Raw genomic sequence first — 13565 nt, forward strand, 5'->3', positions numbered from 1 at the left:
CCATATCTTGGGTATTGTAAAAGAGTGCTGCGATAAACATAGGGGTGCATATGTCTTTTTGAACTTGAAAATTGGTATTCTTTGGGTAAATTCCAAGGAGTGGGATTCCCGGGTCAAATGGTATTTCTATTTTTTGTTTTTTGAGGAACCTCCATATTGCTTTCCATAATGGTTGAACTGGCTTACATTCCCACCAGCAGTATAGGAAGGCTCCCCTTTCTCCGCATCCTCGCCAGCATTTGTTGTTCTTAGTCTTTGCGATGCTGGCCATCCTTACTGGTGTGAGGTCATGATTTGTTTGTTTTAGATGACATGTTCTGTCTCACTTTCTGTATGTGGTGCTTCTAATACTAGTTCTATTTTCAAAACTTTCCCTGAGCTCTTTGCATTTGCCCTGTGCTATGTCTCTCAGTGATAGCCTAGGACTTAGGCAGTAGTATATGTCATCCATTATTAGTTCTCTTTCTCATAGTCTTTGCTATACTTTCTGAGTCTATTTTCAACAAACACAAGTTGTTATTTGTATTACTTCATAGCCAGAATGGGGTTGTCTTTTCCAGTTGTTTTCTTCTCCATGATTTCCTCCACACTCTTCAGTTTCCAGTGGCCTTTTCCCAGTTACTTTGATCAGAAAGGCACAGATGTGTTTAGACTTCTGCATTGTACAGTTCCCCCGCAACTGGGGCTGTCCTTGCTTAAAGTGCAGAAAGAAGAGAGAAAATGAGAAAAAACATAATGACAGTTCCCCTCATCCTTTGTGAATGACAGAGCCCCTGTTTCCTACCTTTCCTGGCCAGTGAGTGAGGTTTTTCTCACAGGGCTGTTCTGTTCCTTTGGCACTGCATGTCTGTGGCTGAGGGAAAAAAGAAAAGGGGGAAAATGGCATATTTCCTCACAATCTGAAGATCACAGGGTCCCCTTTGGGAGAGAAGAGCAGGATTCCTTTTAAGGGTTTTCTTGTCATCAGCACTATCAAAATAGTCACTCAGGCAACTCTTTGGTCAAAGCCAGGAGATAGAGGAAAGCGGAATCAGAAAACTCATGACCACACCCATTATATTTCAGGTTTTGGCCTCTCTTTCCAATTATTTATGTCACCTGCTTATGGAATATTGATATCCTTTGGCCATTTATATATTGTTGGATTAGGTACTTTGTGAATGATTTGAAAGATGTGTATATATTTAAGGAATAGTAACCCTTAATGTGGATGTTTCTGTTCTTGTGTTTGACTCAAATTTTTTGACATTGAAATTTTTTTAATGAGTTAGTCTTTTGTGGATTAAAAAATTGGCTAAAAGCTGTTTGGATAGTCTCCCTAATCAGAGTTTGTGTTGTAGTTTTAAAAATATTCTATTTTATTTTTCTCAAATTTGAGCAAAATTTCTTAAAAATTTTTAAAGGGGCTGTAGGGAGAAGAATTCAGTAATTGTTTAGTCCAACAAATACCTGTATATTAACTGTAAGAGGTAGTGTGTAGGATGTACAGAGGTAATGTTAAGAAGAATGAGTCACATCGTGCCTACTTGTCTAGAGCAGAGGGGTACTCGTGGTGTAGTAAATGCTGAAGGATGTTTTGGAGCATGAAGGGCAGTGACCAGCTCGTCCTACTGGAGTGAAAACTTCACAAACATTACCTTTAATCTAAATTTTGGAAGATTTTGAGTGGGAATTTGTTAGGCAGATAGAAAAGAAGACGCAAATCATGCGGGTACTTACAAATTTTTATGTAAAATAATGCTTGTAATAAAGGTACTATAATTTGATAATTCAAAGTTCTTAAATAAGGTCTTAAGTAACATAGAAGGCTTTTTGTTTTTCACAGGTATATTAATTGAATAGTAAGAGTTTATATAGAATTTATTTCACCCTCCTCATTTTAGAAGTGATAAGTTAAGTGACTTTCCTGTGGTCACATGTTCTTGGAAGAATTGTAATTGAAGCTCTGTTCCAGGGAACTAACTTCCAGATCAGAGAGATTGGTAAAAGTGTAGACTATGGGGCAGCTTTGAAAATATGTTAGAAAAGGAATACAAACTAATGATTTGAGTTTTTACTGCAATGTAGTATTAATTTAGGGAGGAGCAAAAGATATGTAAGTGTGTTTTATGTAGTTAGAAGTTTAATAACAGGCATTATAATTGGTTCAGTTGACTTCACTAAAAATGAGACAGGCTTAAAAATTTTTCTTTAGTTTAAAAAACTTTTGAAATTAAAAAAAATTTTAAACATTTAAAAATTAAAAAAATACGCTTTGGGCATGGAAAGAACTGGCTAGAGCTTTATTTTCCCTTATGAGTTCAATGAAATCAATTTTGGAGTTTTTAATTTTAATTGGTAAATTTAAGGAGGTCATGATAACTAACATTTAATGTATTGCTTATTGTTCCTGAGTACTAGTCTATACTTAACATTTATTAACTCATTTAACCCTCACAGCTACTCTAGGAGGTAGGTTATTTCTTTCATTTTATAGATTTGGAAAATGAGGTTACCCAAATTTATATTTGGTAGATAATTGTTGCCAGGATTCCTATCTAAGCAGTGTCATTCTAGAACCAGGTTCTGAAGCCTCTCATTTATGGCAGTCATTTTTAAAATTTGATAATCTGATATAAAGGAACTGCTCTCAGAACCACCAGGGAATTCTGTAGTGTATCTACTTATGTAAGGAAACAGATTTGATAAGGCCATATTTTAATGTGAATCAGGTTATGAAGGAAACAGTTATCTATGTTAAATTCATTATTTTTCTCGCATTCCATTTTTCTTAGGAATGTCTGTGTTAAAGTTGATTAAACACTGCCATGTGGTATCTGAAAGGAAAAGAAATCTTACTGATTTAATTTAACAAATTAAATCTATTGTCTTATTTTCTTGCATTTGAAGGTCATTAATAGATGGGAATCTTCCTGTTGTTAGAAACATATTATGGGTACATTTTGAGTTGTTGAGCATGTTTTTAATGGTCTTCCTACTATATTTATCTCTTTTGCTGATGAGCTTATTGCATCAGAGTTAGATAAATCTTTAAGTACTGATACAGAAAGCCTTCCAGGATGTAAAGATTTATCTAAGTTTTAGAAGTGTATGTATAGTATGTACTTACATACTACATATAGTGGGAATCTTTTTTTTTTTTAAAGCAGCGTAGGTGATTGGGATGATGAGCCGGGTTTAAGACTCCTGCACTAGTAGGCAACACTTCTTTTCAGTGAAATTCCAGGTCTAAGATAATTTTATATATGTAGTCAGAAAATGATGTTATACTAATTATTCTTAGCAACTTTTTCTTTTCCTTTTTTCTTTTCTTATTTCTCTACAATAGTTTATGCCAAAGTGGCTTCATTCATACAGATGAACCAAGGATTGGGATAGCGCTATACAATTAGAATCAGACAGCTGATTGCCCAGCAGGATGCCATCAGCTATCCCAACAGAGGGCCTGAGGGACCCTGACATTGCAGAACTCTTCTTCAAAGAAGATCCAGAGAGGCTCTTCACAAATCTTAGAGAAGTTGGCTATGGAAGCTTTGGAGCAGTGTACTCTGTAAGTGTTAAAGGCTTAATGTCAGTGACCAGCGTTTATTTAATATCCCGTCCTGGAAGAGTAAAAATCAGTACTACAAAGAGATATAGGCAATAGTCTATTTTATAGTCACTTGCATTAGGTGTATTTGAAAAGATCATTTTATTTATTGAGCTTCTTAGATTATTGAAAAAATGGGAAAGATATTCTGCTTTAATTTCCATGTTGTTTACACCACCTTAGCATTTTTATGACTTACATTGCTGTTGAATCAAATATTGCAAAACACTGACTTATGTAAAGTCCCCTGCACACATTTCATTATTATTCATTCATTATTTCTTCCTTTTAAGATTGCTTTTTTTTCCTCAGCAACAAGTTTTGTATAGATGTTTAATATTTTGGTAGTATTACAGATTTAGTTTTTTAGTTTTAATGGGTACCTTAAGAATAAAACAACAATTTGAAATATTATTTCCTTAGAGAAAATGTCTTCCAAATTTGTAACAATTTGAACTTTTTATTTATTTCCCATTTGTAAATTAGAGGTAAAAATAAGGTAGTAGAAATTCCCTCTGTAATTTTCCTACCCAAGGACAGCTGCTGTTAAAATTTAAATAAACATCCTTCAGAATATTTTTGTGTACACATGCTTTATGCGTGTGTGTGATGTAGGTTATGCTTGTTTGATTTCTGAGTTGAACACAGAATAAGGGAAGAGGCACTCAGAAAACAGGCATTTCATAAACAACCTTTTTTCTGTGTTACAGTTTTGTCTGAATGTACACTTCTCCTGTTGTTCTCCTTAATACTAATGTGGAGAAATATAGAATAATAAAGGAAAAAAATATACAGACTCTTAGAAATGGGCCCAATAAGAGAACCCTGTTGAAAAAATCCCTGTCATGTAGCTCTTCAATGTGTGTCAGTAGTGTTTTTTAATTGACTTACTTTATTAAATATAATTTATATACAGTAAATACAGATATATTAAATGTATAGTTCAATGAAATTAGACAAGTTATATGCCATACAACAACAATTCAAGATACAGAATGGTGATAGTGTGGGTACTAGAAAGAAGTAGATAGAGGACAGAATGATAACTTGTTTTATCTCTTTTGATAATAAATATTCTATATAGTTAAAAGTTAAAATTAAGTCATTATGTATGGGGGGAGTCATGAAAAGGCAAGCAGGAACAATGAATCCAACTGTATTTGTGCTGTAAAAACCAAAAATAATACGAGTAACTTTCATACACAGTATTTTAACTTTATACCCTCTGTCTGTTTGGGAAGAGGAAACTGCAAACAAATCTTGAACTCTTCTCAGTTAATTCGTTTCATATTGGTATGGGTGTGACAATTCTGAAACTGTGTGTTTCAAGATTGAGCAGTGAGTAATTTTGATGTCATTTGGAGTCAGATCCTAACTGAAAGGATGATAGAAATAGGAAATTGGCAAAAGTAAGGAAGAACCATGTGGAACTAGATAGGTATTGGATAGGAATTTGTGGCATTAATATGAACTAATTATATGACATATATATTTCCTAGCTCTCTCTACTGTAAGATTCTAGTTGCATTGATATCCCAATAGCAACAAGCACACTTAGCACTCAGATCTTGAATTCCTCACTACATGAATCAAGAGCTCTTGGAGTAATGGTTCATTCTATTGTGGGGACAGGGATCATTAAAGATAAGCTCTAGAATATCTTGTACCAGAAGGTTAAAAAGTGCTTTAAAAAAAAAAAGGGCCCTTTCAAGAGGATGCTAGAACCAGCTTGAAGGTGCTCCCACTGGCCAGATCTGGAACAATTTGAGCATCAACATAAACATCTATTGATTATAACCAATTGAATAAAATAGGAATTTCTAATTTCCATGATAGGTGAAGGATGGATAGATAGTTGGAAAGGGAGGGCTTTTCTTTATAATAGAATGCTGACTGATACATGTGAAGGGAATGGTAGAGTTGGGAAAAACCAGCATTTTGAAGATTGCAGCAATCATTGCAAAGATTGTTTTGGGTAGAATCTTCAGAGGTTGCTAAACCCAGGGGGAAAGTTTGATGAGCAGGATATTTATATAGTTTAAAAGTATCTCTCCAAGGATTGCCTGTTAGATACAAAGTAGGAAACAGGGGTTATAACTATATACATTGGAAAGAAAGAGTCAAATACCTTGAGTGGGTGATGAAAATTAGTAACCAGTGATGAACAGACATTGTATGTATCCAGATATGATACCCTGTAAAGGACACAATATAATTCATGTAGTATTTCAGCCAGAGATGTGTAACCAGAATCTAATCTTGAAGAAGCTTCAGACAAACACAAATTTAGTAAGGTAAGTACTGCTATGTAGTCTCAACAACTACCAGTGTTATAAAAGACAAGGAAGGGTTGAGCAAATTGTTCCAGATTAGAGAAGATGAATAAAACATGATGAGTAAGCACAATTTGTAATCCTGAAGGGAGAGAGAAACATGACTGTGGACATCAAATATTTTTCTGTGGGTTTTTTTTTTGTGTGTGTGTGATAGGCAAAAGTAATCTCATCTTAATCTGATTTAATTTTAATGTAATCATCATTACTAATGGGTTTGGATTTTAATAAATTACCATGACTTTAACTTAGTGTTTTAAAGTAATACTAGATTTGCAGATTTTGCAATAATAGTAAAGAGTTTTCCCCTATAATCTTCACCCAAATCCTTTAAAGTTTACAAGTTTCATAACCACAGCACCTTTATCAAAACTAAGAAATCAACATTGATACACTGATACTGTTAACTAAACTACATACTTTATTCACATTTTCCCAGTCTTTGTGCTCTTTTCTGTTCTGGAGTCTACTCCAGGATACTACACTGCATTTAGTATACCCACTTTTGAACTTTATCTTGTGCTAATTAGAAAGGTAGCTCTTTAGCAAAACAATGAGATTGGACCCTTACCTCTTAACATATATGAACATTAAAATGTATCAAAGATCTAAATATAACAGTTAAAACTATTAAACTCTTAGGGTAAAACTGCATGACCTTGTTTTTGTCAAAGGATTCTTAGACATGACAATAAAAGCATGAACAAAAGAAAAACACAGGTATTGGATTTGATCAAAATGTAAAACTTCTATGCTTGCAAAGACAACCAACAGAATAGGAGAAATTATTTGAAATCATATGTCTGCTAAGGGACTTGTGTCTAGAATATATAAAGAACTCTTACAACTCAATAATAAAAAGGCAAAACAATTTTTAAATGTGCAAAGGATCTGAATTGACATTTCTCCAAAAATGTACAAATGGCAAAAAAGCACATAAAAAGATGCTCAACATTCACTTGTCACAAGTCTTGAAAAATTATACTCAGTGAAAGAAGCCAGTCACAAAAGACTGTATATTATATGGTTCCAAAGTGTACAGAATGGGCAAATCTCCAGAGACACCGAAAGTAGATTAGTTGTTCCTTAGGGCTGAAGGGGTGAGGAAAAGGGATAGGAGAGTGAGCTAAAGGGTGTGGGGTTTTGTTTCTTTTTTTTTTAATTGGGAAAAAATTTGAGGTAAGATACACATAATATAAAATTTACCATTTTAATCATTTTTAAATGAAACAATTTGGAGTTTCTTTTTGAGGTAATGAATGTTCAAAATTGTAGTTATCAGTAAATTGCATGTATCTGTCATATCAATCAGTATTGCCATGTATCTGTCAGTGTACTAAAAGCTATCGAATTACACACATTCAAATGGGTGAAATGTGTGGTGTGTAAATTGTATCTCATTAAAACTGTTAGAAAAGAATATAGCTGGTTAGACTAAAATTAACTAAATTGACTAAAATTAAGGGGCTCACAAATAGATGAGTAGAGAACATTTTGGAAAAATAAATTCATATTCAAGATCTTATGCGGATAGATCCACTTCACCCATGATGGTAAGTGGTGCATGTTTTCATTGACCAGTCTGCCAGTAATTGAAATTGGAATGTCATTAGTTGTTCCCAGGACCCACTTAAAAGAATATATATATATTTTAAGGAACTCTATTTAGGTGTAACTGACATATGTGCTTGTCTAATTTTTTAACAGTTTTTTTTGAGATTTAAATTCCATACTCTAAGTCTACCAATTTTAAGTGTGCATTGCATAGATTTTTAGTAAGTTAGAATTTTGTAGCTATCACCATAATCTAATTTTAAATTTAAAACATTTTATCTTTGGGAATTCATTAAAGACTGAATTGAAGATGAATTCTTCCACAGATGATTAGAGATAATTAACCCTTTTTACTGAACTCATTTGAAATATTTTGCAGCTATCCTCTTGTGCCTTCCTTATATATAATCTTTTTTTTTTAAACACGTTATGAGAATTTGGGTTTTAGTTTCTAAAGAGTTAACTTTCATGTTTCTGTTATGCTTTTATTTTTTTATCAAAATTTCCAGAACAGTGGTAAATAGTAATTGTGGTAGCATTTTAGCTGTCTTGTCTTAATTCTAGTTAATAGTTTATCATGTTGAGGAATTACCTTTCCCGTGTGGGTTTTCTAAGAGTTTGGTCTTCCCTGCATTGAATACATTTGGAGCTGGGCCTTTTCTGCATTTTCAGCATTTATTGAGCATTTATATATATAAGTATATATTTTTCCCCTTTGATTTGTAAAAAAATATGGCAAATTCTGAAATGCTTTCTTGTATCAAAATTTTGCATTTCTGTGGTAATGTATTTTATCCAAATGAAATATTGTTTTAATGCTCTGTAGTATTTGATTGCAAAATTTTATTTTGAGTTCCCTTGTCTAAATTTATAAGTCAAATTGGTACCTAAGTTCTATTTTGTGCTGCTGGTGAGGGTTTAGTTGCTGGGTTAGACTGCCTCCATAAAATTAATGGGAGAGCTTTCCTTTTTGCTCCTCTTTTATCCTGGGAAGTTCCCTGGTGAAACTTTTCCACTCACAACTATTTTAAAGATGATTAGTATTCTTTTCAGTCTGCCACCACTGTTTTACTCAAATTTTCTTTTCCAGATCAATTTTAGTAGTTCTTTCCTAGAGAATTGTCCATTTCATTGAAATTTTGAAGTTTACAGGCCTAGCATAGACTTGTATGTACTAGTCATTTTTTTTGTTTGTTTACAGTTCTATTCAAATTTCTGTATTTTTCCTCTCCACTAGCTCATTCAAAGATAAACATTCATTATTTTTATTTCTAAAGTACCAGCTCCTTGATAATTTGATGTTTTTCGGTATCTATTTAGTTATTTTTTTAATGTTCTTTAAAAGCAGTTTTGGTATCTTTTTTGACATGGTAGTTTATAAATGCTTTTATTCTCAGAGAAATGATTTCCCAGATTTAATCTGATAATTTTTACAATGCTCTTCTGTCGTTTTTAGGCACGAGATTTGCGTACCAATGAAATGGTGGCTATCAAGAAATTATCTTATGCTGAAATGTGGTCTACGAAGGTAGGTGAAATATATATGTTTGTATTTGCATGTTAAAGAAAGCCATACCATTCTAAATTGGGGCTAGGTGGGATTTTTTTCAAAAAATGTTGAAAAATATACAAATATTAAGTGTATATCTCAGTGAATTTTCTTCCACAGACTCAATGTGCCCATTTAAATTGTACCTAGAGCCTTTAAACAACATTCCTGACATACCAGAAACCTCCCAACTGTGTCCTTTACTTTTAATTGTTTTAGATTTGTGCTGCTGACACGAGTTTAATTTTTTAAATTGTTGTTTAGCAGTTTATTCTACAATAGAGGGATCATCATGTCTAAGAAAGTAAACTAGAATAAGGTACATTTGACAGTAAGTATACTGGATATAAATTTTTAGTGGTAGAGAAATTATCTAATGGCTGTTTCAAATAATCATCAGGCAGCATATATCTAGTCTGAAAAATAAGGCAGTGGGTAATAATCTGAAAAATAAAGTTATCGATACTGTATTGCATGTACTTTGTTCTTCAGTATTCTGATTAGTTCTTAATTGCATAAGTTTATAAAATGTCTACTTCCTAAGTGTTATCTGTTTCTTTAATACTTCAAAAATTTAATTATTTTTAATTGTGGTAAAGTACACGAAACAAATTTACCATCTTAATCACTTTAAGTTTAAGTTCAGTGGCGTTTAAGGACATTCACATTGCTGTGCAACCAATACCACCATCCATCTGCAGAACTCTTTCATTTTGCAAAAGTGATATTCTACACCCATCAAACAATAACTCCTCATTCCCTCCTCCCTGCAGCCCCTGGAAATCACCTTCCTCCTTTCTGTCTCTCTGAATTTGACTCCTTTAAGTATCTCCTGTAATTGAAATTATGCACTATTTGTCCTTTTGTGACTGGCTTGTATCACTTAATATGGTGTACTCAAAGTTCATCCATGTTGTTGTGTGTGTTTGTGACAGTGTGTGTGTGTGTCTGTGTAAAAACACCACATTTTGTCCATCCATCATCTGTAAATGGACACTTAGTTGCTTCTACCCCTTGATTATTGTGAATAATGCTGCTATGAGCATAGGTACACAAATATTTCTTTGAGTCCCTGCTTTTAATACTTCAGGGCATATGCCCAGAGGTAGAATTGCTCTATCAGTCTTTAATTTTTAAAGGTTTTGGTTTTGTATATTTCTGGAATCCCTATTTTATGGTAAATCTTTTTTGTGATAATCACACTTATGGGTATGATAACACTGTTGTGATTGATCACTATTCCATTATGTTGATACCTAAAAAAACTCTTAATAATTTCTAAAAAAACTCCATTTTTTATGTTTACTGTAATTTTATTTGCCATTCTATAGTATAACTTTAAAACTGGCTTTCCTAGCCGACTTGTGTTGACGTCTGTTTAATTAGTCATGCCTAGAACAAAAAGTTTCACCTAGGGCAGCATCTTCTCTCATCTAATATTGTATCCTTCCTGGAAGTGTTTTTTACATTGAAGAATACAGGTTTTAGCTTTGTTTTGTTTTGTTTTGTTTTGTTTTGAGAGTTTGCCTCCCAGAGCATTCAAATTTGAAATGTAAAGCCCATAAAACACTTTCTAAACTTAGCATCTTCCAGCTTACACATTTTACACTGTGAATATCTTCTGCTCTATTTTGTTGAGGGCTTATGAAATAACATAGGAGATATAGGATCTTAAATTCTAGTACAAAACATTTCTTAAGTTCTGTATTCTAGTTCCCCTACCTTTAGAAATATGATACAAGTGAGTGGTAAAGCTTGGATAAGCTGAAACAAGAACAAAAAACAGATTCCAAGTTTCCATTCCACATGTACTAGGCTTCTAGAGTCTCTGGGTATGGGCCCAAGTACCTGTATTTTCAGAGTTCCCTGATTGCTTCTTAGAAGTAACTATAGTTAGGATATGGCCTAAGTTTCTGAAGTTGTCCTAGAGTAGCTTTAATTGTGAAGGCTTATCTCTTATTTACTAGTAGGCATCAGTGGGAAGGCTCTTCGAAAAATCCTGTAGGAAAATGTTTTCATGCTGCTTGGTTTTTCTGTGAACTTCCCTCTGTTATAACCTAAGTAAGTGTTCACTAGCATTTTAGAATATGTGCAAGGAATTTAGGTAATTACTTGATTTGAGTTTAAACAGCAGAAAAAACTTAACATCTGGTAGACAATATAAGCCAAAAACACAACAGCTGAACTTTAAGGTATGTAAATTATGCAACAATAAAGCTGCACAAAAGAAGGGAGAGGTTGAACTTTTGAAGAAAAACCACTAAATATAGTATATAGTTTTCAACAGGCTTGGTGTGTGGTTATAAAATTTTAATTTATTATCAATGAGTCTTATTAAAAATAAATTTTATGAAAATAAAAATATGTCCTACCTGGAATGAATTTTATGTAATTGAGTTGTAAACTATATGGACGTAAGTTCTTTAAAATGTATTAGTTTGACATTTAAATATTACAAATGAAACAAAGTTGTATGTTCTTGTTAACATTTTAATCTAATAATTTTTTACTTGTATAGCTTTCTAAGGAAAAGGAACTGTTCCTAATTATTGCCTTTATTCTTTTTTTCTCCCCACAGAGATGGCAGGGTATTATTAAGGAAGTGAGGTTTCTACGAACGTTAAAACATCCCAACATCGTAGAATACAAAGGCTGCTATTTATGTGAGTTCACAGCATGGGTAGGTATCTGCTCTCCCCTTGCTGTAATTTTAGTAGGTTTAGTTTATAATTAATTCAAAAATGTCTCAAAATAGTTGTGTAAAGCCATGCACAAACACCTTGAAATGTTAGTTCATACTGAGAAAGGAGGAACAGCTTTTCCTGGAACTCTTAGGCAGTAAGAGATAATAGAACTTTTGCCAGTTTACTTCAGAGATTCACCTGATCATTACGTGCATGGGAAAATGTTCTGATATATGTTAGCGGTATCATTCTTCAAATGCTGTATCAAACATTTGTTGAGAACAATCCTATCACTCAAGGATGAAAATCAGCATATATTTTTGACATAAATGTATTGTAAACTATTTAACCACAAGGATCTTGTGTGGATTATTGGTGGTGAATCCTGAAGAAATCTGAACTGATTGTGTTTCTTTGGCTGAATGATACTAAAGGTAGAAAATTGAGACATTTTATTGCAGAAAATGGAAACTAATTTTGCCCCATTGTTAAAACTAAGATAAGGTAGTAATCTTACAACAGAATAGGCATAGTAATTATGTCTTTTAAGAGGAAGGCTAAATTTTCTTTCAACAGGAATGACCTTTTATTTTTAATAAGCTATAGCTGATGATCATTTTAATATACTGAACTTAGATTTGTAACATTTGGTTTAATTTAGTGGTGATGGTACTCCTAAATTTGAGGCTGTGGTTAAAGAAAAAACAGTGGCCGACAGGGTAGACTGCCTCTCTGTCTTTCAGGTTCTCCATCTGTAGAACAAGGATGATAATAGGGTCTACTTCCACATGTGGCTATGAGGATTAAATTAGTTAATATATATAAAATACCTTGCACGTAAGAGGTGCTCTGTGTTGGCTTTATAGGAAAGATTTAAACTGTAACCTAAACTTTGTATATATAGTACCAGAGGATAGTTGTCTGCTTCCTAACAATACCAGTATTGCTACTATAGGTTAATATTAATAGAATATGTATATTCCTTTATAGCTTTAGTTAGTAATTATATGAAACACACATCTACAAGCAGTTCTATGTTGGCATTATAAAAGATTAATATAGCATTGGCTTAACTTCATGTATGCATTTAACAAGTTCACAAAATGTGTAATTAAAGGTAATTGATAACCAGAGTTTGTTTCACTTCAACGTATCTTCTCGATCTCCTTGGTGAGTTTGTTTTATCTCATATAGAATCTTTTTATTTTAATAGTGTATTTTAATGTTTTTATCATTTTTTCCCATGTAGCTTGTAATGGAAAATTGTATAGGATCTGTTTCAGATGTTCTGAAAGGTAAGTGTCCTTTATTTATTAAGAAAAGAAAAGTATTAGTAAAATAAAATGAGAATTCATTCAGTAAGAGATTTTTTTTAATAATGTTAAAACTTTTCAGGAAGAGTTATAACCTTTGTCCTTTCTAGAATCTCAGGGTGGTGTGCAGTGTCCTCATTAAATATGTTTTACCATACAGATGAGTTTTCTTTCATTATGATTTAAAAGGCATTTTTCTGCATTCTTTATCATTAAACTTGATTTGTTCCTTCTGTTCAGAATGAAGATACATAGGAATATAAAAAGGGAAAGCTTCTCTTTCTTTGTTTTTATAATCACAAAATAATTGTTAAATGTTGTTTGTTAACTTTGAGGAAAATTGCCTGTTAACTATAATAAATAGGCACAACTGCACACCTGTTATAAAGTTAAATTGCCTTGTTTTAATTATCTTGGAAAGCAAAACATTCCTTCTTGCTAAATGTTAGTTTTAAAAATTTCCCCATATATTAGATATGTGTATATATATTTTTAAATAGAAATGTTCTATAGAATAATTATTTTCAAATCAATTCTTATTTT

At 32.7% G+C, this 13565-nt stretch overlaps 1 protein-coding gene across 1 annotated transcript in view; it reads left to right on the forward strand.

Annotated features, from left to right (window-relative positions):
- The first annotated feature begins 3164 nt into the window (after positions 1–3164).
- The window catches only part of LOC108400232 (serine/threonine-protein kinase TAO1-like), a 64412-nt gene continuing 54011 nt past the window's right edge, over positions 3165–13565 (forward strand). Inside the window, exons 1-4 of the mRNA XM_073234796.1 lie at positions 3165–3550; positions 8933–9004; positions 11604–11705; positions 12959–13004. Coding sequence (XP_073090897.1) covers positions 3419–3550; positions 8933–9004; positions 11604–11705; positions 12959–13004 — 352 coding nt within the window. The 5' untranslated portion in view covers positions 3165–3418. The remainder of the gene's footprint in view (positions 3551–8932; positions 9005–11603; positions 11706–12958; positions 13005–13565) is intronic.

The sequence above is a fragment of the Manis javanica genome, chromosome 4, assembly GCF_040802235.1.
Source record: "Manis javanica isolate MJ-LG chromosome 4, MJ_LKY, whole genome shotgun sequence".
NCBI classification, from domain to species: domain Eukaryota; kingdom Metazoa; phylum Chordata; class Mammalia; order Pholidota; family Manidae; genus Manis; species Manis javanica.